The sequence below is a fragment of the Mastacembelus armatus genome, chromosome 17, assembly GCF_900324485.2.
Source record: "Mastacembelus armatus chromosome 17, fMasArm1.2, whole genome shotgun sequence".
Taxonomy (NCBI): domain Eukaryota; kingdom Metazoa; phylum Chordata; class Actinopteri; order Synbranchiformes; family Mastacembelidae; genus Mastacembelus; species Mastacembelus armatus.
The window spans coordinates 2,662,846-2,688,368 of NC_046649.1; the positions used below are offsets into that span (position 1 = coordinate 2,662,846).

At 40.7% G+C, this 25,523-nt stretch overlaps 1 protein-coding gene across 1 annotated transcript in view; it reads right to left on the reverse strand.

Moving 5' to 3' along the window:
• LOC113134669 (phospholipid phosphatase-related protein type 4-like) overlaps positions 1–9,270 on the reverse strand; it is a 58,515-nt gene extending 49,245 nt beyond the window's left edge. Inside the window, exon 1 of the mRNA XM_026314140.1 lies at positions 9,187–9,270. Within this exon, the coding sequence (XP_026169925.1) occupies positions 9,187–9,270 (84 nt within the window). The remainder of the gene's footprint in view (positions 1–9,186) is intronic.
• Positions 9,271–25,523: the final 16,253 nt, after the last annotated feature.

Below are 25,523 nucleotides of genomic sequence, written 5' to 3' on the forward strand. Positions count from 1 at the left end.
GTGTTGATGGAATTGATACATACATGCAACAGTTATTTATCTACAAATAATCTACTGACTAACAATCCGCACGAATACAGAAAAGGACACTCTACTGCCACAGCTCTAATCCAGATGACAGATGGCTGGTTAATATATATAGAAGAAAAGAAGATAGTAGGTACAGTAATGCTGGAATTCTCAGCAGCATCAATATAATTAATCATAAACTACTACTAGGAAAGCTAGAGTTAGAGATTTGATAAATCAGCAATAGCATGGTTTCACAGCTTTTTGAAGGGTAGAATTCAGTCTTTTTTAACGGTTGCTACTCAGAGGTCAGGACTGTAACTTGGAGTTCCACAAGCAAGTTGTCTCAAGTTGTCTTATTGTACAATATTTATACAAATGATCTGACACTTGTCCTAAGGAAAGCCAAAATTACAATGTTTGCTGGCGATTCAACTATATATACATCTGCACCTAAGTGCTGTCTTATATGCAGAGTTGAAAATTGTTGTCGATTGGGTAAACAAAAATCAATTAGTCTTGAATGTTGCAAAAATATACAGTATAATCTTTGGCTCAAATCATTCTCTTAAGTTGAATCTAGAGCTACATCTTCAAATACAAGGGGTGACTATTAAACAAGTGCATGAGAGTAGGGCTGCTCGATTTTGGAAAAATTCATAATCACAATTATTTTAGTCATTATTGAAATCACAATTATTTTACACAATAACTCACTGACTTTGGAAATATGCTGCATTTTTTGAACAAAACAATGAATTCTCCTTAAAACAAATAATATAAAATATATTCAAATGTATAAATAGCAGTGCCAACAGCACCGTGTAGCAAATCTTGCACATATTGTTTTTGATCCATGTCCACTTCTTTGAATCCAAACTGTTCCCAAACAACGGAATTGCTTGTACCTCTTTTGTTAACCGAAGACTTCTGTGGCTGCTCTCTTTCCACCATCTTAACTTGCGCTGATTTTTAAATGACACCAGATACCACATACGGCGACAGTATAGGCTGAGAGTTCGGGGCTCTAGAGTGGCAAAAGTGCGCATGCGAGTCATTAAGAACATAAGCCAAAATAATAAAATAAACAGAATACAGTAAATATATTTACTGAATACAGTAAAGAATCACTATGCTAAAAAAAATTATTCAGATTCCAACCATCCATCCATCTTCTTCCCGGGGCCGGGTCGCAGGCTCAGCAGCCTAGGCAGGGATGCCCAGACTTTCTTTTCCCTGGACACTTCCTCCACTTCCAACGAGGTGTTCCCAAGCCAGTTGAATAACATAGTCCCTGGGTCTTCTCCGGGGACCCCTCCTGGTGGGACATGCCCAGAACACCTCCCCAGGGAGGCGCCCAGAAGGCATCCGGTACAGTTGCCTGAGCCACCTCAGCTGGCTCCTCTCGATGTGGAGGAGCAGCTCCTACTGGGTGACCGAGCTTCTCACCCTATCTCTAAGGGAGCGCCCGGGCACCCTGCGAAGGAAGCTCATTAGAGCTGCTTGTATCCGAGATCTTGTCCTTTTAGTCATGACCCAAAGCTCATGACCATAAGTGAGAGTAGCAACCGGTAAATCAAGAGCTTCGCTTTTCAGGTCAGATCCTTCTTCACCACAACGGAACGGTACATCAACTGCATTGCTGCTGCCGATGCACCGATCCATCTGTCAATCTCACGTTCTGTCCGTCCCTCACTCGTGAACAAGATCCCGAGATACTTAAACTCCTCCACCTGAGGCAGGATCTCTCCCCTGACCTGGAGATGGCAAGTCACCTTTTTCCAGTTGAGAATCATGGCCTCGGACTTGGAGGTGCTGATTTTCATCCCAGCCGCTTCACACTCAGTTGCAAACCGCTCCAGTGCACACTGAAGGTCCTGGTTCGACGGAACCAACAGGACAACATCATCTGCAAAAAGCAGAGATGAAATCCTGTGGTCCCTGAACTGGACTCCCTCCGGCCCCTGGCTGCACCTAGAAATACTGTCCATAACCAGTGACAAAAGGCAGCCCTACCGGAGACCAATATACACCGAGGACAGGTCTGACTTATTGCCAGCAATGTGAACGAAGCTCCGGCTCCAGTTGTACAGAGACCAGATAGCCCTTAGCAAAGGGCCCTGGACCCTGTACTCCCGGAGCACCTCCCACAGGATGTCACAAGGATGTCACAACTAAACAACAGTAAAAGCCCAGTCAACTGAAAGCTTGTCTAAATAAGTGTGACTTAAGCTCTTTTTAAAAAAAACAACAGTCAGCAACACGTAAAAACGGGCAAAGCCTTTCAGAGTCTGGGAGCTACAGCCTGAAACGCCTCTGGATTTAAATCTGGTTTTTGGGACCATAAGAAGATTTTGACTTGAGGAGCAAAGAGTGCGGTTTGAGGTGTAAGGGGTCAAGAGGTCAGTAATATACTCAGGGGCCTGATTATGTAATGCTCTAGAAGTTAGCACCAAAATTTTAAAGTTGATTCTACACTGACCAAAATTATAAACGCAACACATTTGGTATTTCCCCCATTTTTCATGAGCTGAACTCAATGATCTTAGACTTTTTCTATGTACACAAAAGGCCTATTTCTCTCAAATATTGTTCACAAATCTGACTAAATCTGTGTTAGTGAGCACTTCTCCTTTGCTGAGATAATCCATCCACACCAACTCACAGGTGTGGAATATCAAGATGCTGATTAGACAGCATGATTATTGCTGGTGTGCCTTAGGGTGGCCACAATAAAATGTGTAGACCTCCAATTTAACTGGAAGTCAGTGAAGAGTAGATAAAACCAGAGTGATGTGTTTTCTTCTATCGGTTCCTGTTCGAAGCCTCGCTGCTGCATTTTGCAGTCGAGAAGAAATAAAAGCATGGATAATCATCTCTAGATCAGCGATTGACAGCATTTTTCTGAGTTTAGTAATGTTTCTCAAATGATAAAAACAAATTTTCACCAACGGTCTTGAGTGACTGTCCAGAGACATAGACTGGTCAAATATGACACCAAGGGTTCTGAGGCTAGACTGGACAGTAGAGCTCAGAGGACCGAGGTAATGTTTAATTATAGAAATCTTTTTATCAGGTGCAATGATCAGGGTTTCAGTCTTGTTTGTATTTAACTGAAGGGTAGTTGTTTGTTAGCCAGTCTTTCACGGTTGACAAACACTCTTACAATTCTAATAGAAAGTGGAAATCAGAATCATTAAACAATAAAGTTGGATATCATCAGCATAAAAATAAGATACATTTTTGAAACTGCAGAGAATCTGACCCAGAGGGAGAAGGTACAACAAAAAACGGACCCAAAACTGAACCCTGTGGGACACCATGTGACACACGAGACATGTGATGTTATTGGTTAAAAGTTCTATCACTAAAATAGGAGTCAAACCACTTAAGCACAGGCCCAGAGAAACCTAATTCAGTTTGCAGCCAGTTACACAATATTCTGTGATCTCAGTGTCAAAAGCAGAAGTTAAATCAAGTAAAACCAGGACAGTGTAGTGGCCTGAGTCCACAGCTATTAGTATGTCGTTAGAGCCCTTAAGTAAAGCAATCTCAGTAGAATAATTTATACAAAAGCCTGACTGAAATTTGTCAAGCAGTGTATTCTGCTCCATCAAAGAATTTAGCTGTCCTGGGGCTGGAGGATGGTTTGATCTTTCCTATTAGACCCTTCATATCATGCAGGGTGAGAGGAGTGAAGGAGGACCAGGAATGGACAGTGGATATGAATTAAAAGAAGAGGAAAACCTCTCGGTGGAAGCTTAATTTATAATACGTCTTTGAATTAACACTTTGCACTTAGAAGACACCACATTGTCTGACAAATTAAAAAAGACAGAGCAATGATCACTCAGTTGAATGTCCTCAACAGTCAGCTGGTCAATGTTCAGGCCGAAAGAGAAAACCAGGTCCAAAGTATGGCCTTTTTTATGAGTGGGACCAGAGACATATTGTTTAAAATTAAAATACTCTGTACGGTTTAACAGCTCAGCTGCCATGGCACAAGAAGAATCATCAACATGAATGTTAAACTCCCCAAGGATTAAAACATTCTCGAGTTTAATCATAGAGGATAGAAACTCTGAAAATTCATCAAAGAATAGACAAGGTTGGTGGAGGTCGGTAAATTAAGACACAATAGAAGTTTGAGTTTCCAACCTTACTCATCTGCAGCTCAAAGGAGTTAAAAGAGTCCGTGTTTATTAGCCTACAGCAGAAACGGTCCTGGTAAACAAGAGCGAGACCACCTCCTCGCCGTAAGATGCGCAGGATCAGATGAGTGTATTCCTTTTCCCGCTGCCAGGTCTCAGTCAGGAACATAAAATCCAAGTGATTTTTAGTGAAAAAGTCACTGAGGATGAAGGCTTTATTTGCTATAGAGCGAGCATTCAGTAGCGCAATCCGAGACTGATGTGCGCCAACAGCAGCTGTGGCGTACTGATAATATGGACTTTGTGGCAGTGACAGGGCAGTGTCCCCACATCTCATACAGATAACAGGTCGTAGAACTCTCTCATGCGGTGCAAGAACCCAGACTCATCGAGTTGGGAAGGACCGGTCAGACTGGAAACTCCAGAGAGATGGTGACGTTCGGACCAAGTTCCCACCCGACTCCAGAGTTCTCAAGGAGTTGGGTTCTAGAGCCCAGGCTGTGCGTAGAGGTGAGCCTGACTATCTCTGGTCAGTACCACTCAGCCTCCTGCCCAGCTGTGCCTCACTGGGGGAGACCTAGCCACCAGACGCTCGCCTTTGAGCCCTAAGCCCAGGCCTGGCTCCAGGGTAGGGCCCCAGCTCCGCTGTACTGGGTGACATCACGGTCCTCGTTTTCTTCTTCTTCATAATGGGACCATTGAACCGCTCTTGGTCTGGTCCGTCACCTAGGACTTGTTTGCCTTGGGAGACCCTACTAGGGGCATATAGCCCCTGACAACATAGCTCCTAAGATCATTCAGACACTCAAACCCCTCCACCACGATAAGGTGGCGGTTCAGGGAGGGGATTATTCTGATTATTTTTATTAATACTATTATCATACAGACATGTAAAAAGAGCAGCATGAAGTAAAGTTTTCAGAGCTTACAGTGCGAAGGGGGAAGCAGGCAGGAGTTGTTATAATATGACCCATATACAGTGTACTGATAAATAAAGGTAATACTTGATGCTGTACGGTGATTCCACGGCCTAAGGCTATAATCCTTTTGTAGTGGAATTGCTGGTGTGAACTGTAAGGTTGTGTTTTATTTCTTTGTTGTATTGTAACAATTTTTACTGACCTGCAATTTTTGGATGGACCCCAGGAAGAAAAGCAACAGCTTTACTACGGCTAATGGGGATCCAAATAAATAAAATAAAATAAGTGGAGCCTATCCCACTTTCTAACTCCTGTCATTTAACCATTCCACTTTCTTTGGAGGAAAGGCAGGGGTAAACCCTAAACAGGCTTCCAGTCCAGCGCAGGTAAATGTCAGGTCACTTTCATCTAAATCTCTGTTAGTAAATGATTTGATGAGTCATCACCAAATTGACTTACTCTGTCTTACTAAAACCTGGCTGCAGCAGTATGAATATATTAGTCTAAATGAATCAATCCCCCTTAGTCATAAATACTGTCATATTCCTCGAAGCACAGACCAAGGTGGAGGCGTAGCTGCAAGTATCCACACAAACTTATTATTAAACTCTTACCCTAAGTACAGTTATAAATCATTTGAGAGCCTCACTCTTAGCCTCTCACACCGAATCTGGAAAAATCAAAAAACAGTTCTACTTGTCATTGTGTACTGTCCACCTGTTTTAACCTCCTAGGACCTGGTGTCCACATACGTGGACATCACATTTTTCGTTGTCTGCACCATACTTTGGCACTTTGAATTGCATAGTGTATGAATGGTGCTATACAAATAAATTTGCCTTGCCTTGCCTTACTTAATTCTGTGTAACTGAAGCCTGTTGTACACAAATTACAAGTGCTTCATGTTCAAAGATAATATCTGGTTGTTATATTTATTGGTTCCACCTAATCCCAAATAGCTAGAAGAAATCTAAAATGCAAGCCAAACCAAAGCTCAGGTCTTAGGAGGTTAACTGAATTTCCAGACTTCCTATCTGATCTAGTGCTTAGTTCAGATAAAGTCATTATACTGGGAGATTTTAACATTCATGTAGATGTTATATAATATTATATAATATAATAGTCTCAGCACTGCATTTAATTCAGTATTATATTCAATTTGTCTCTCTCAAAATGTAAATAAACCCACCCACTGCTTCAATCACACCCTTGATCTTGTTTTGACATACAGCATTGAAATTAAACATTTAATTTTATTTCCCCAAAATCCTCGTTTGTGTGACCATTTTTTAATAAGTTTTGAACTTAATATAATGGATCATGTAGAATTTAGGAGAAAATTCCACTGCAGCAAATGTTTGTCTGGCAATGGTAACGGGGGCTGCCAGGGCTAACGTGTTAAGATTCAGTAATCACACCCTTACTCACAAAGCCTAGTCTTGATCCAGGGTAATTATAGACCAATAACCTACCCTTTATTTCTAAAGTCCTTGAAAAAGCTGTTGCTAAGCAGCTGTGTGACCACTTACACAGCCATGAACTATTGGAAGACTCAGGATTTAGAGCACATTATAGTACAGAAACAGCACTATTAAAAGGCACCAACAATCTTCTTTTGGCATCAGACAATGGACTTCTATACTTGTCCTGCTAGATCTTATTGCTGCATTTGATACTAGTGACCACAGCATCTTATTACAGAGACTGGAGCATATGATTGAATTTAAAGGGACAGCACTAAATTGACAGATTCCAATTTGTTTATGTTCACAAGAGTTAATTCCACAAGGTTCTGTGCTAGGACGATTCTCTTCACCTTATACATGCTTCCCTTAGGCAATGTCATTAGGAAGCACTGTATTAATCACCATTACTATGCAGATGACACTCAGCTGTATCTAGCTATGAAACCTGATGAAACAAACCAGTTAGCCAGACTTCAAGCATGTTTTAATGACATAAAGGCCTGGGTAACCAGTAAATTTCTACTTCTAAATTCAGAGAAAACAGAAGTTATTGTATTTGGGCCTAAAAACCTCAGAAATAACTTATCTAACAATGTAGCTACTTTAGACGCCATAGCTTTGGCCTCCAGCACTACTGTGAAAAACACTGGAGTCATAGATAATTTAATTCAAAAATTTAATTCAATTAAAAAATTACATTTAAAATTTTATTCACACAAAACAAATCTCTACAACTGCCTTCCTTCACTTGAATGATTCAGAAAAACTAGTCCATGTATTTGTTACTTCAAGGCTAGATTACTGAAACTCATCATTACCAGGATGTCCCAGAGCCCAGTAACTTCATAAAAGCCTTCAGTTAATCCAGAATGCTGCAGATAGAGTCCTGACAGGAACTAGCAAGAGAGATCAAATCTCTCCTATACGAGCTTCTCTTCATTGGCTCCCTGTAAAATCCAGAATCGAATTTAAAATCCTTCTCCTCACATACAAATCCCTTCATGATCAAGCTCCTTCATATGTCAAAGACCTCATTGTACCATATCATCCCAATACAGACCTGCACTAGAGTGCAGGTCTACTTGTGGTCCCCAGAGTTTCCAAAAGTAGAATGGGATGCAGAGGCTTTAGCTATCAAGCTCCTCTTCTGTGGAACTACAGAAGAGAGAAGGTACAAAAGGAAAGTTTTAAGTATAACCTTAGATGTAGAGAGGGTGTCTGCCTCCTAAACCCAGACTCCCAGTCTGCGCCCTCTCTCTATCTCTTTCTCTCTTTCTGTTCTCTATCGATCTGTACCTTCTGCAGATATCCCTGCTTCTAGAGCTCTCTATTGCTGTCTATTGCAACCGGTCGAGGCAGACGACTACCCTAACTGAGCCTGGTTCTGCTCTCATATTTTAAGCAAGAAAGTTAAACATTCTTTGGTTTTAGCTTTCTTACTTTCTACTTATTTTACTATTTTTTCAATCAATTATTTTTGTCAATTTTGTTAATAATAATTTAATTGAGGAAATGTTGAAAACTATTATTAACTGCATCCATCCTGTTCAGGATAACAACTTTTCTACATTCAGTATTTTGAGGACTCTGATATGGGCTCAAGAAGCTAGACATCGAACCTCAGAGCCATCAATTGTTCAGTGACCTCTATCTCCAAATCCACAGCTCTACAGGTTGCTACTATTAACCAGCTCTTAGTTTGTAGTTTACTAGACAATCCTTCTGGATATTAAAGGGCTACATTAAAGTACATTACACATCTTTTACACGTGTCTTTTACACACATCTATGACAGTGATTGGTCAGGGACAAGCTAAACTGGGGACATTCATTTCTTAATATGACGATTAAACTGATAATGTGTTTAAACTGTGTTAGTGACAGATTTTAAGTAAATGTCATAGCTGTTGTCTATAAACACTGTGTTTTGACTGGTGACACGTGAATGATATCACAGCGTTTGACATAATTGTTATAATGGACAAACTGTATGCCTCACAAAATTGTATGCACAAGGAATCATAATATCCAGTGGAGACTGCAGTGTCACTGGCTACAAAAACAGCAGGGAAACGAGGAATCAGGGGGGTTCTTTATAACAGGAATAGGCCAGCTTGTTTGGCTCATTGCCATGTGGCATCCCAGCAGCAGATGGTATCCTCATTATATTTCAGTATTCACAATGATAACTTAAAATGATATTTGCATCATTAGCTCCGGATTGTGGTTTTCAATGTTGCTCACGGGCTCTTTGACTGCGGGCCACAAGTGATACGTAAATGTTCCAGAGGAATAACTACCAAATGCCTGCCCATCACCTGTCAGCACCAACCACCCCACTGTGCTGTCCTCACTCAGAAAACAGATGCACCAACAACAGATACAACCTGACTGAATGAGAGCAGAGACAAAACCTCTGAATCAGGACAGATGAGACTCAGGGAGCTATCCAGTTAGTTTGGAGCTAAACAGCTGTCCAGTTAGTCAACCAAATCAGACAGCAACCTGCCAATCTGCTCCTTTTTTCAATACAGAGATAGGCTATTTACATCTCAGCAAGATAACGCTACAATCATATTTTTAACAAGCAAACAAGTAGATACTAAAACATATATTAAAGAACGATAAAAATATATTCACCTCTACAAAATAAAAGCACGGCAGCAGAGTGACGCTGTCCTTGGTCTCCTTCCCGCCTTTCAGTCGCTCTTTGGCACGAGACATCACGAGCGGGCGGTGGTCTCTCCCGTTGCCGGGAGACAGGGAGCTGTACTTGATTCCCGTCGTAATTTTGGCGAAATTCCGACCGAGTCAGGCTCCTCCAAAATCCTTAGCGGCGAACCTCCATCGTCCAGCAAGGTGAACTGGAAATGTCCGTTAATGTGATCTGGCTGCTTTCTCCCCTAAAATGCGGTTTTTAGGCTTCAAAAATTGTGCCAGCGCAGGACTGACAGGGTGCCCCCCACATCTCTCCACCCTCTTTGCTGACATTATACCTAGTGCGAAAATTCATCCTGTAAATGTATAAGGTATTCAGATGAGAGGATTTTCTCCAGCCACCGTCGGGGTACCTCAGAGACGGTCCTTCATTCTCCTCCCACTACTGTGCTGCAGCAGGTGACCGACGTTAAGTTAGACCACAATACACTAACACATTTCCTGTTTCGAATACAAAATAAATCAAATTAACTATGTCTCAACACTTTCCTAATCAATCAATAATTTCACAGAAACATTTAATGTTTCTAACCAAACATTTGAAGTGTTAAAGGTATTATTTTCAGAGATGTTTCAGTTTCATTTTGATGGTAGAATTGTGCTGGACGTATATTAACACCATCTGGTCTTTTCAGGTTAATGTAACTTTACAAAAATGCCATGCAGTGGAGGAGAAAACTAAGATGATATAAATTAGTTGAATGAGGTCTCACTCTGCACCTATTTAGACAGTCAAATAGAAAGCCGTGTTCATCATGTCACGTCCGGTTTAACTTCTATGCAAATGACTTGACATGAAAGCCTAATACAATTTTTCAGGATTCTTTTCATCTGCCTTTGTGAAAAAAAACGAAGCTTGTTGCTTCGAATTTCTTTTCATATTGTAAATTAAATCTATATCCACGACAGCACTTTGAAGATGATAACTGCTGATTTTAACAGTTGCTTTAGCTCACATAAAAAAATTACAGGCTACTGCAAATAGCCTACTTATGTCATCACTTGCTCACCCACTGTCTAGCAGTGATTTTGAGTATTCAAATTTCTAGGGCTTATGGAAAATAAGGTTTGTGAAAAACTATAAAAAGTATAAAACTATATTTTGACAAACGAAATTTTGGGGGTTTTTTATAAGCTATTTGTTCTAAAATTAGTCTCTCATAAATTCTTACTAACAGAGTTTGATTTATCCAGAGGAACACTAGAAATATCCTACAGCAGAACATACAGAATTAGGAATATATAGCTACAGCAGTTGTTCCCAATATTTAACGTTTAAGAACCTGGAGTTCTTTTCTTCAGTCAATAAAATGTTTGTGAATATAATCTTTCATAATTGTCCCTTTAACACCCACACCATTACTACCAAACATTTAGGGCCTGGTTTTTACCTACAGAGTGGTTCCTCTTCTTAAGATACAACCTTTGGAGGATAAACCATATGCAATTGATGGGTATGATGTCAGAATTGTGCTAAAAACCTATTTTCTTTAGGGATGGCGATCATGAGTGAATGCCCCCTTAGCTGTGATAATACAGTATGTGGGACACATTGCTCTCATTAATTCCAGTGCCATATTATGCCCTTAGGCTACTGCCTGCAATATGCTGTCATTGTTTTGATAGACGCTACCATACAGTCCTGTCATTTAACAGTTTCAGTGTCATGAAAAAAGACAATAGAGAAAAAGCCAGCGGGTTGGTACAGGTATTGGTACAGGTATTGCTGCAGGGTGAAAAGTAGACTCACTTTCACAAAATAACCAAAAACGGTTAGTCACAATGAAGCATGCAATGTTATTCATTCCTAAATTAAACATAGCTTGTTCGCCCTTTAAAAACAGAGAAAACTGCTACCCACTACACTGGACTATGGACATGTGGCCCTTTCATGTGTAATACATGTGCAATAGGTTCTCCTTCTTATTGTTAAAAATAAACAAACATGTCATTTTGTGGCGTTTGACCATAATAATCTTTATGACACTTGTTTAAACAATGTATTACATAGTTGATTTAAAAGGAGCGAGACAGTAGCATTCTTAAGAAAGGTTAGAATGACCAAAAATCCTCAAATCCATAGCTATGGTATAGTAATAACCATTCTGACACTCTGCTTGGCAATCTGTTGAGGTAGTGCTAATGTGCCACAGGTGGAACAATGGAGGTTAAATGGCAAAACTACTGAATATCAGTGGCGGCTGGTCAACAGAGGGCGCCCCCCCAAACTCCCCACATGACCTTGAATAAGACTTAAAAATAAATAAATAAATAAAAATATTTTGAAATATACATATATATTTTTAGATGAGCAAGATAAATATTATATAGTTAGTAAAGTTGTTACGTTCTTTAACGTTGGCTAAAGTTACTGACTGGTCACATGTTTTCTCCCTGGGGCGCAAGAATCTCTGCCCATAGACTCTCGTGTAAATTGTACATGCGCAGTTGTGTCGCTTCAGTACAAGAGATAGGAGCATGTTGGCGCACTCCTCCCCTGCGCCCAAAGCTGAATTTAGCTCGATTTACATATCACTACCGCGGGATGATGTCAAGGCCGTCGGTCACGAGGAGCGGTAGAGTTTCAACTTGAGCGGGAGTTGGAGACGGACGTACATGGAAGCAAAATGGAGAAAGACAAATTAAATAATTCAGAGAAGTCACTTAAAACAACGCCATTTGAGAGGAGAATGATGAGTTCAAAAGCTACAGTGGTGCTGTGGCTGTGTACCACCTCTTTATGGGGAACAATCTTCAGGACACCTTCTTAGAGACTGTGGGTCTGCTGAAGCTCATCATCACAACTCCAATGACTACAGCTGAATCTGAGAGGTGCTTCTCAACACTGAAGAGAATCAAGACCTTCCTCAGGAACACAATGTCACAGGATCGTCTCAATGCATTGGCCATGCTGCCTATGATTTTAATCATAGAGCCATCGAGAAATTTGCTTCTCTCAAGGATAGAAGGGCAAAATTTGATGAAATTTTTTAGATCTCCATTAGCCTCCACCACCACCAGTTGCTAGTCTTCTTGCAGTCTTAAATAAATTACATAATAAGGTAATGGCAACATAATCATTATAGGCAAAATAAACCAAGAAACAGCAGTGACATGTTCAGTCACATACAGTAGGAAAGGTAATTTCCTAATTTTGTGAGGCAATTTGATCCACTCTATAGAGTCTATAGACTATAGTCACTATATATGATAATTAAATCCATCCATCCATCTTCTTCCGCTTATCCGGGGCCAGGTCGCGGGGGCAGTAGCCTAATCAGGGATACCCAGACTTCCTTCTCCCTGGACACTTCCTCCAGCTCTTCCGGGGGGACACCGAGGCGTTCCCAGGGCAGCCGGGAGACATAGTCCCTCCAGCGTGTCCTGGGTCTTCCCCGGGGCCTCCTCCCGGTGGGACATGCCCGGAACACCTCCCCAGGGAGGCGCCCAGGAGGCATCTACTCCGAGCTCCTGCCGGGTAACCGAGCTCCTCACCCTATCTCTAAGGGAGAGCCCGGACACCCTGCGGAGGAAGCTCATTTCAGCCGCTTGTATCCGCGATCTTGACCCAGAGCTCATGACCATAGGTGAGACTAGGAACATAGATTGACCGGTAAATCGAGAGCTTCGCCTTCCGGCTCAGCTCCTTCTTCACCACAATGGACCGGTACACTGACCGCATTACTGCTGCCGATGCCCCGATCCGTCTGTCAATCTCACGTTCCGTCCTTCCCTCACTCGTGAACAAGACCCCGAGATACTTAAACTCCTCCACCTGAGGCAGGATTTCTCTCCTGGCCTGGAGATGGCAAGCCACCTTTTTCCAGTTGAGTACCATGGCCTCGGACTTGGAGGTGCTGATTTTCATCCCAGCCGCTTCACACTCGGGTGCAAACCACCCCAGCACACGTTGGAGATCCTGGCTCAATGGAGCCAACAGGACAACATCAACTGCAAAAAGCAGAGATGAGATCCTGTGGTCCCTGAACTGGACTCCCTCTGGCCCCTGGCTGCGCCTAGATTCTGTCCATAAAAGTAATGATAGAGTAAAAACAATATTTCCATTTCTGAAAGACTACAGGTAGAAAAGTAGGATAAATTGGAAATGGTCAAAAAAAGGCCATATCCACAGCGGAGCTGAATTAGCTTCTTAACTAAGCTAGTCTGATGCTACCTTCCCTGATTCGTCGTTTGTATCACTTGATAACCACGTGCCCTCAGTCCAGAAGAAAACAACGACAAATCATTTCCAACCCTCCGTCACTCACTTCAACTATTTCCCAGCGGTACGCAAGTTTCAGAGCATCTTAGATGTACTGGTATGTATATTTTGAGTATTTATGCTCTTAAACTTTAAATAACGTTTGATAGTTCATTTTGTGTGTATTGTGGCATTATTATAAGGCTTTTCAAGCACTTATTTTGAGGTTTAAGTGCTTAATTAGTATTGTGTGTTTGCAGCTAGCTTGTAACAAACAAATCTATTGGGATTATTAGCTACCATAACTCATGGGCTATTTATCTGAATCACTTTTTGTGTACTGAAATGTATCATAAAAAACGACCTTCTAAAGAAGTACAACAGAAACACTTAGATGGTGTCACTAAATATATTTTTCATCACTGTTTATTGGTTGTCAATAAAGCCTCAAACAAAGTTCTCAACATAAAATACTGGGTTAATTATATCCACAGTCCCTTATGATGAGTAATGTCTTTGCACACAAAGTTACTCATGGTCTCCTCTGGCATGACCGATCATAAAAAAAGTTTAAAAAATAATAATCCACAGGTCCTTGAAGAAAAGGAAATATCCCAGCGTCACAATTCCTTAGGTCCAAAAAAAAAAAAAAAATTGTTCCGTGTCTTGAAACAAGGCACCAGACTCGCAAACAACACCATTAAACAGCTTTACCAGCATTTAAGGATGGACACCACTGGATGAAAGGTTGTTGGTTTCGGTGGCTGTAAGCTAATTTCACCTGTAGCTTATTATGCATGTCTGTGAAAAGTCTGCTCTTGGCGGTGGAGAGCTCATGACCATAGGTGAGGGTAGGAAAGTAAATTGAGACTGGTAAATTGAGAGCTTCGCCTTTCGACTCAGCTTCTTCTTCACCACAACAGACTGGTACATCAACGGCATTGCTGTACCGCTGCACTGATCTGTCTGTCAATCTTCCATTCCATTCTTCACTCAGTTGTGAACAAGATACTTACAATCCTCCACTTGAGGCAGTATCTCTCCTCCTTGAACCACCAGGAGCTATGTTGTCGGGGGCTACATGCCCCTACTAGGGTCTCCCCAAGGCAAACAGGTCCTAGGTGACAGGTCAGACTAAGAGCGGTTCAAAAAGCCTCTTAAGGATAAAGACACACCCAGTACCATGGCGGCGCCCGGCATGGTAGAGCTGGGGCCCCATCATAGAGCCAGGCCTGGGGTTGGGGCTCGCAGGCGAGCACCTGATGGCTAGGTCTCTCTCCAAGGGGCCTGGCAATGCAAAGCCAGAAAAGACATGGGGGTCATCCTCCTGTGGACCCACCACCCGCAAGAGGAGCCGTAAGGGCCGGTGAATTGTGTATCAGGCGGTGGTCGAAGGCAGGGGCCTTTACAACCTGATCCCTGGATACTGAAACTGGCTCTAGAGACATGGAATGTTGAAAATATATAAAACATAATTGTACATACAATCTATATTTTTTGCTTTCTTTTTAACCTAATACCTTCTTTTTAAAAAAAAGTTTATCTTTATTTTAATTTTTTGTACATAGAGAGAGCTCAGTAAACCACTGACACTGTAAATTGCACCAACATTATAGTTATTATTACAGTCAGTATTATTATTATTATTATTACTATTATTATTAACAATATTGAACTGCACTGTTTTCAAACAATAGCGTTATCAGTGACTATTTCACATTCTATTGCTGACATAGTATAAGCATTACTATTGTTTATATTGTATATGCATCACTGAAGCTATTTTCTATTGTCTGTCTTTCTCTCTCTTTTTTATCTACTCTCTATCTCTATCACTACCGCTTCTGCCCCCCACCCCTGACTTGTCCTGTACATGGCATCATCAAAATACAAAAGATCTATTCAACAAAAGGAGTTGGCTCAGCAATTCTAGGAAAGCAACTCTAACGGCTCAACGAGGTATCCAGATCTTAAATACTGTATGCCAAGCAGCTGGACAGGACAGGTTTAAAAAAAAAAAAAAAAACTTATTATAGGCAAATATGTGAGTAGAGTTTTACTAAAGGTAATGATAATAAAATGACTGTAAATACTTTGTTTATATAGTAAGTAGTTATGATACCTGTAGTAGACATTCTCAATCTCTGTAGGCATATTGGCACAATATCCATATGTACACCTGTGCCAAGAAAGAGATGAACAAAATCAGTACATTGCAAGTATTGACTTTACCGTTGTTTTCTTTCTGCTCCTTGTTCTATAACAACAAAAAATAACACAGTCCCTGGGTAACATACAAAGCACAAAATAACTGTAAGTGACAATGTTGTAACTAACCTTGCAGAAACATCATGTGGAAGCCAAGATGGCCAAACTGGTTCGGTTGCCCTGTCTCGCTCTGGGGCAAAAAGTATTATTGTAGGTTGAACCGTTGTGCTTTCGATGCAGCCACATCTGCTCTTTAGCATAACCTCCAGCCTTTAGCTGTTGGCACCCCCCCCCCCAGAGGGAGAGGGGGAGGGGGTGATTGGCATGGATTGAAGCAGGGCTGGGTATCATTCAGGACATCACAATACGATACATACCTTGATACATGGGTCATGATATGATATGTACCTCGATACAATGCGGTATGATACAATTCAATGCAATACCGATTTGATAATGATGTATAATGTCATGTATTGCGATACTCAACATCTATTACTCAAAATTTTAAAATAGTGCTCAAAATACATCTTGCTGTGTACCACTGACATAAATAATCATATGCAGGTTATTATGTTATGTTGGTAACAAACTATTTTGATTATCCAATTTATTGAAGATTCAGTGCATAATTCTCATAGACTATGAACATGAAAATAAAGTGCATGTAAGTGCCCTTTGTGAGGGAAAATTTCACCTTGACAGAAAACATGTCTGCTACCTCTCTATGTAACCTGTGTGAATTCAAAAAAGACTTTCTTCACTGCTTTGTATTTCAGTAGGGAAATGCAGGAAGCAGCGCTCTTCCATTCAAATTCACTATAACTTGAAAAATCATCTCATGCACAGAGCATTAGAGTCAGTTGTCTTCAAGTCTGTTGGTACTGAACTAAAATAGACTCTAATAGAGTTTGGTGCTCCAGAAAATAACAAAGAGGGTGTCCAGTATCACTTACTGGACTCACACTCAAGGGTGTTTTTAGTAACTGAAATGATCAGGGACAAAGTGATGATTGCACTGGGCTTATGTTTACTTTCGTGGTAGATAGGCAGCAGCTAGTTGTGGACGTTTAACCTATTTATATAATGTAATAAAAACTTCTATTATACAGACACACTCAAAGCACTGTTATCAAAAAGTGCTTTGTTTTCCTTTTGTTAATTTCTTCAGTTCACCTCAGAGATTGTACATAATCAAATCATAAATTATAAATATCAAAGGTAAATATCAAGATAACGTTCTGTATTTTGCCTGAGGAATTAGCTTATCTCTTTTCAAGGAGCTTAAAAATGTAATATTTTTTGTATGAATTTCTTTTTTGTAAGAAATATTTGTCTGACTGTTTTTCCATGGCCACACACCAAGGAAGGCAAATGGTTTCACTGGTAAGACCTAGCGCAGTGTGTGTAACCTAGGGAACAACTTGCATTTGGCAGGCAATTTTCCCACTGGTTTGTGTTACAATCAGCGATTATGTGTAATTTATCTTTTGGCCATCAACTTTGTTTCCTACACAGTTTACTGTGCTAACTTTCTCTTTTACCTTCATTGTTCTTCTTGAAATATTCCCACCGGAATGTTTCAGTGTGATTACTGAGTGAATTTGCACCTTCTGCCCACTTTCATGTGCATCGCTTACCCTTCTCTCCTTAATGTTAGTGTGAACCTTTGACAGGACTGAATACGTTGAAGCCCCAATTGATTATGCCTAATGGTGCCAAGTGCTAACACTCATTCACAGCTTACAACTTCAGTAAATTAACATAAAGTTCATGTACTGCTACATCCGTTATGTATCAGTGAGTTATGTATCCGAAGCCTGGGTTTCCATCCATCCATCCATTATCTATACCCTTTTATTCCTATTTAGGGTCTTGGTGATCTGCTGGAGCCTATCCCAGCTCTCTTCAGGCGAAAGGCAGGGGTACACCCTGGACAGGTCACCAGTGCCTGTGTTTTACACCATACAACACCATAGGAACACAGATCTCAGGAGAAAAAAAATGCATGATTTTCAGTCTGGTGTCTTTGTAGGTGAACCTGCAAGTTGGTCATGTTGCCTGAATGCTGTATTGAAACACAGCAATGCTTGCAAACATGTCATTACTCCTGTCTTTGACTTTAAAGCCAAAATACAGCCAAAGATCACCTATTAAAGACGAAGGTGCTGCTAAATTCTCCAACATTTCACCCATTCACTCGCTTCATTTCTGGTGTAAAAAGACAAAGATACGTGTTGTGCAAGAAGGACTGGCCCCATCTACCACAGCCCGGGGAAGCTACAGCAAACCCCTTTAGCTGGATGGAATATCAATATTAGAGGCAGGAATATCGATATTTTATTGTTTTAATTCAATTTAGTTCAATTCAGTTTTATTTGTATAGTGCCAAATCATAATACAATCATCCCAAGGCACTTTACAAAAAACAAAAAAACCCAACAAATCCCTTATGAGCAGCACTTGGTAACAGTGGAGAGGAAAATCTCACTTTAACATAAGAAACCTCCAGCAGAACCAGGCTTAGTTTGGGTGGCCATCTGCCTCGACCGCAGGCATTTTAAAAAATATCTTTTTGCCCAGCCCTAGACTGAAGGCTACATGCCCTAAAAATAAGTCTTTTTGGATGTCTACTAGAGGCAGGTTTGGAGGTGGACTGTGATGGACAATCCTTGTCAGATTTTTACACAAGTATATTACAGAATTCTTCTTCAGACAGCAGAGAACTGATTTTATCATGCTAAAAAGGGTTATTGCATGTCCCTTTTGAGTAAATGTACTTAGTTACATTCAACCACTGATAATAGCACCTGTAACATATAAATGCTCTTGAAAGGCTATTAAACACCATAATGCTGTTTAATATGTGATGGAACAGCAACTTCAAAATTATACAAAATGTAGTACAACTGCCACGGTAATTCTTGACAAATGTCAGTGTGTATGGAGGAGAGCGAGGAATACTTCCTACTTATACTGAATTATTCATCAAATGTGAATAAATCCCTACTGGCAACAAAATGACAGGCTTCACACCAGCTGGATAATATGTACCATGTTTTCAATGTCTGAAAGACACAAGACTGAATTTTCTTTTTGATGTTGCTTTCATTAATCAATTGTTTCACATATTGGAAACAAGGTCAGCTAGAATTGATGGCAATGACAAAATTAAATCAGAGATGGAGGGTATATACTTACATCAGAGGAACTAATGGGCAGAGAACCCAGAGAGCTGATAGGGCAGTCAGAAAGTATTGGTCTTATAAAGAGATCGCAACTTTAAATAAGATACTCTCATTACAACTAAATGTAGAATCAGAACAGTGCAATGATTTAACATGATGTGACGATGTAATGAGAATCAATATTATTACATAGACTAGATGCTGTTTCAAACTGTTTCCACAGTAACAAGAATACATATATTAAGAAAAATTTGCAATTTTTCCCTAAATTGTCTAATTAAAAAATGAGACTCAAGGTAGTCTCTGCTGTCTCTGCTAAATATTGGCTCCTTTTAATATGATTAAAGTAGCCAAAAATGTATCTTAATCAAGCTTATTGTTAGAAATTGGAAATTCACAGGAGTGAGTGCAGGTAAAAGTGTCTAAACAACCTATCTTTAAAATCTATGTCACACAGTTGAAGTATTAAGTGTAGTCAGACTACTTGTAAATTCTCTTTATCCTGAAATTGTTCAAGCTCCAGTTAAGGAATTAATGTATTAATAGTCCTGAGGTTATCTTGCAGTCTCTCATGGTAACAGAGTGAACCCGTGACTTCATATTTTTTCCACTGCGCTAGTGTGATTTTGTTCACACCTGGCTTCTGACAACTCAGAAATCTCTGCTGTGACCCACCTTCATACTTCATTATCTTACTGCTATCTATTAGTAATCTGGGAAGCCAGAGGAAGAGTGAGACTGACCTGTGGTCTGATCCTCATAGTGCCTTCCTGTCAGATGTCCTGTTCTACTGTGTCTCTGCATTCTGATCTGCTTCAACTGTTTTCCAGACTCTGCTCTGTTGTCACTTATAGATTCTGGGTCAGCAAACCATGCCAGTCCAGCAGGGGATAAAACGCTCTCTCTTTCTCTCTCAGTCTCTTCCTCACTCTGATTCACAGAGAGACATTGTGGAATATTCATTTAACCTTTATCATAAAACCTTTATTTAATCTGAGTATTGTGTAACCTTCTGGATAATGTGTAACCTGGATGAGGGTGAATCTCCCCTTTGACTTGTGAAACTAAGTCTGTAATGGGAGTGACCATGGCTGGCTCTATAGAAAGGGGGTAATCTCTGCTATCCAATGGCACCTCAGCCACATGGGGGCAATTAGTATCATTGTTAAGCCTCTCATCAGTGTGGGAGAAATCAGAGTGAGTGAGGGGATTGCATAGAGCAGAACTCACGACCACTTGTGCTAGTGCATCTATTCACAGTGGAGCACATTAAATCACAATGGCACAGTCTCTCAGCAGAGGTACAGAAGGGCACATCAACATTTTCATGTTTTAAGTAAAAAGAAACATAATTGACATTATTATCATAGTGCCCCCCAGCCCCATCCCCATCCCCCAACCCATAGGTGTCCCGGATTTTGGTACCCAAATGTTGACAGGAATGCTCGTAGTTCCAGTATTGAATGAAGCCCCCTCCCTCCAGGGGTATTTACCTCACTGCAAGTCTGGCCAGGAGAGAGGATACTTCTTCCTGCAGAAAGTTGGCAGATTCTCCCTCCACATGGGAGAAAATTATTCTGTGAAATTTGGAAGTGGAGCTGCAATGAGCAAGTGATAACGCCTCTCTCTAATGTCCTTACTACACACTGGTGCACTGCAGTTCCTCCATCTATTTCCATGAAGTGGGCTCAAAACCTGTTTTGTTGCCATCCTCTTGTGGTAAAACTGGGCTTTGCATGCTCAACTGGACTCCATGCACAAGAGGTCGGCACTTGGACAGCACCTGTGTAGCTCAAAGGTGGAAGTAATGGCATGTTTTTCAACATTGTTTTTCTTTTTTCACGCATTTTTCCTCTGTCCTTGGCAACATGACTGGCTGCACTGGGTACTTTTTTTAATTGAGCATGTGTGCTTGTGAGACCCAGAAATCCCTGATTGAAATGTGTTTCTTCACTTCTTCCTGGGCACCTCCACTGCTGGGCTCTAACTAGGGTCCAACCTAGATGGGAAAGGTAACACTTGCTTCTCTGAAGAGGCTCTTGACCTGAACCATGCAGCAAACAAGAAGCCAGATCTGGGGGCAACTATGCTTAACTCACAGGGCTGGCTAGACTGTCCATTTCTTCCTGCGATCCAAATGTCTGGATGTCTATGAGACCAGTGGGACACTCTGAACCATCGGGTGGAGAAGGCCTTTTGGGCCATCGACTTGAAATCCCAGTTGGCTTCAAGCAGTCATCTCAGAAGCTAGGTGGCAAGAGATTCTCAATGGCGGCACACCAGCTGGTTGAACTGCTACCTGTGCAAGTATGCGACAGAGGTGGGTTGGGTGGCACCTGGGCCACTGGTAGAAAGCACAGTTGTAAGGCCTCTCCCTCCTTTTTCTGCTCACACCAACGTTGCATTGTGGCAATGATGGTGCCAAAGAGGCCAGCTGGGTTGATGCTCTCATCCAAGATACAATCTAAGATCTGGCTGAATCGGGTCATGTGTCTATGCATCGGTGAAAAAATGATCAATATAGGCATGTTATATGCCTTGCTCCAACAGTATATTAGATTACGTCAGGTTAAGGCACGTTAGTGGATGAATGCCATACACATACACCAGCCACAAACTTAAAATCTAATGTGTGGCAGCACTACGAGTTTTATAAGAGAAAAGGACAACTCCACAAAAGTAAAGCAATTCATAAAGTGTGCCTAACTAAATTACTCACATTTTTTCATTATATAGAATTATATTCTGTTGCTTACTACTTAGTTCACTGAACAAACACTGTTTCATTATTGTTAATCTTGAGCATGGTGATATAAATGTGTACTGTAACTGTACTAAAACTTCAGACAGAACAGTTACACAGGACTTGTGAAAAAAAAAAACTGTTTAACACTATTTGGTTAATAAATAATCAAAATCAGTGTGTTGCATTGTGTCATTCCTTGCATTGATTTGAAATGCATGGCATTTTATCGTATCGCATTGTGTTGAATCATTGTGCATCAGAATTGGGAGTTAATCATATCGAATCAGTAGTTACTGCATTAGTATCTTTAATAACTCAGTCTAAAACGCCTCTCTGCAGTTTCTTTAGAGCCATCACCCCCCCCCCCCCCACCCCACCCCAAGCCCCCCCAAACCCCTTAGAGACTGTGTCTGCTCCTCGACCATCTAAATCATATATATCAGTTAACACAAGAGGAGTTATTCATAAAAACCTAATAAAAATAAAGACCACTCCTCTTATTGAACAGAAAAACAGAACAGTCAGATGTGGATTATTAAATATCAGGTCTCTTTCATCTAAATCCCTGTTAGTAAATGATTTGATAACTGATCACCAAATTGACTTACTCTGTCTCACTGAAACAGGATGAATATGACAGTCTGAATGAATCAACTCCCCTCAGTCATAAAAATTGTCATGTTCCTTGAAGCACAGGTCGAGGTGGAGGAGTAGCTGCAACCTTCCACTCAAACTTATGAAAGTTTCTGTCAGAAACTGGGGAGAACGAGGACCAATAAATTGCCAACACCCCAATTCAGATATAAAAGCTTTAAAAGCTTTAATTCTTTTCTTTAAAAGGAAAGGGTTCAGTGGATAAAGTGACCAGGATGTGGAATGTAAACCGAAGTATTTATGGTAGGGTTGATTACTGCCTCAGCTAGGATCCTGGTAACACCAAAGGAGCCAAGACAGATGGGAAATGGAGTCCAGGTTGTTTTCCCACAGAGCAAAATCTGGTGGTGCAGTTACCTTGGTCAAAGGTTTCCATTATTTGGTATAACACAACTCAGAAATCCAGAGACTGCAATTAGTAACAAAAAAAGCTAACAGTCTCAGCACTGCATTTAATTCAATCTTAGTTGGTTTCACTCAAAATGTTAATAAACCCACTGTTTCAATGACACCCTTGAGCTTGATCTGACCTATGGCATCGAAATTAAACATTTAATAGTTTTTCCCCAAAACGCTATTTTGTCAGATCATTCTTTAATAACTTTTGAATTTAAGATAATGGATCATGCAGCATTTGGAAGAAAATTCCACTACAGTAGATGTTTATCTGACAATACTGTTAATAAATTTAAGAAAATGATTTCTTTATTTACTTCTGTAATGTGCCATCTAAATTATCATGTCTCTTAGACCCCATCCCAACTAGACTGCTTAAAGACACCCTGCCATTAGTTGGCTCATCTTAATAGACTTAGAAAATTAGAAAATTTATCTCTAGTATCAGGCTACGTACCACAGGCCTTTAAGACTTTAAGACTTTTTGCAGTAATCAAACCCTTACTCAAAAAGCCTAGTCTTGATCCAGGAGTCTTGGCTAATTATAGACAAATATCCAATCTACCTTTTATTTCTAAAATCCTTGAAGAAGCGGTTGATAATGTTGGAACTGGAATGTCCTCCCACAGTTCCGCGTGTTCGTTTAACTGATGAAGCGGAGGAGATGAATGTGGTCTCAAATTAGCTGTTTATTAAAACACACTGAATAAAGCAGTTACAGAGCTCTGGGTCAAACTTTTCCCTAGCCGATAACAGTCTTTGTCAGGGCACGAAGTCTGACTCACTATTCTTCCCTCGACCCAGTGATAATATTACAGAATGAAATGTGCAATCTTTAGATCTTTAGGAAGTTGGCGTGTTCTTCTCCCATAGGTTGAGAATGATGGGATGTCCTGAGATATCACTGTTGCTGTGCCTCCAGGCAGAGGTCAACCTGCCCTGTAAGACAGAGTACAACAACAAAAGCAATAGGCACATCTTATCTAATATTATGCCTAGTCCACCTCTGGCCATGTAAGAAACCTTGCAATTACTGAAAAACATGTTCATCTCTAAACTACTACTGTTTTGCACATACCAAAATGCTTCATGAGTATACTGTAATAATGCATTAAAGTTAAAGCTATAATATGATAAAAGTAATCTAATACTGCCTTATACTTTAAGCTGTAATGTAATAAAAGTAATAATTCCCACACTAAGCAGCTGTGACCATTTTACAGAAAAGAACTATTAACAGCACTGTTAAAAGTCACCAACGATCATCTCTTAGCCTCAGATAAAGGACTTGTTTCTATACTTGTCCTCCTAGACCTTGACACGATCAACCACAGCCTCTTATTACAAAGACTGGAGCATGTGATTGGAATCAGTGGAACAGTGTTAAAATGGTTCCCATTGTAGCCCTCCTGGCTAGGAAGCACTATTAATTGCCACTGCTATGCAGATGACACTCAGCTGTATCTATCTATGAAACCTGATAACACAAACCAGTTAGCCAGACTTCAGGTGTGTCTAAAGGATATAAAAGCCAGAAGTCATTGTATTTGGGCCTAAAAACCTCAGAAACAGGTTTTCTATCAATATAGATGGCATTTAGATGGCATAGCCCTGGCCTCCAGCACTACTGTGAAAAACCTTGGAGTTATTTTTGACCAGGACATGTCTTTTAATTCACACAGAACAAATCTCTAGAACTGCCTTCATTCACTTACACAATATTGCCAAAATTAGGAACATCCTGTCTCAAAATGACACAGAAAAACTAGTCCATGCATTTGTTACCTCAAGGCTAGATTACTGTAACTCATTACTATCTGGATGTCCCAGTATCTCCATAAAAAAACCTCCAGTTAATCCAAAATGCTGCAGCCAGAGTCCTGGCAGGAACTAGCAAGAGAGATCATATTTCTCCTAGACTGCCCAACAACCATCGATGCACTGAGCTCCCCTAGCCTAACCCTCTCCTCCCCTCCCTTCCCCTCTCTTCCTCTCCTCCCTCCTCACATGTGTATTCCACCATTGAATGTCACTGTGTGCTCTCTCTATCCCCTAGTTTGTGCTCTCTCCCTCTCTCTCTGTTCTCTCTCTGTACCTTCTGCAGGTGTCCCTGGTCCTGGAGCTGTATATCGCTGATGTGCAGTTACTGGCCCCACCAACCTGCAGTGTCTATTTGTTGTTTATTGTTGCTGTTCTTTTCTCTCTGCTCTATCCACTCACCCCAACCGGTCGAGGCAGATGGCCGCCCAAACTGAGCCCAGTTCTGCTGGAGGTTTTTTCTTCTGTTAAAGGGAGTTTTTCCTCTCCACTGTCACCATGTGCTGCTCATAAGGGATTTGTTGGGTTTTTTTGTTTTTGTAAAGTGCCTTGAGATAATTTTATTGTGATTTGGCGCTATACAAATAAAACTGATTTGAAAAAAACTTTATTAAAACTTTTTTAAATTTTAAAGATTTTTAAAATCATCTAGTGTGTCCCCAGCAGCCTAAGTAGATGAGTAGTATAATTTAGGATAAATACCATACATAGTAAAATACACATTGCGACGCACATATATTACCTCTCCTCTATCCACTCACCCAAAGAGTTGAGGCAGATGGCCAAAATGATTTTGTTTTTCTTCTTTTTCTCTTTAATACATTCAGGTAAGATCCATATTAAAATCCTGCGTGCTATAGTCCAATGAAGAACGTCAGAATAATGTTACAATACATAAACTATAACTTCATTTAATCTACTTGGCCTCTGCTTCCGTACACAGTGGACGATTGCGGTCCACACTCGAGCACAGTAGGTGGCGGTAATGCAACTACAACGCTTGTTGCTACCCTCAAATAACGAAGAAGAAGCAGCGGCGGCGGACCAG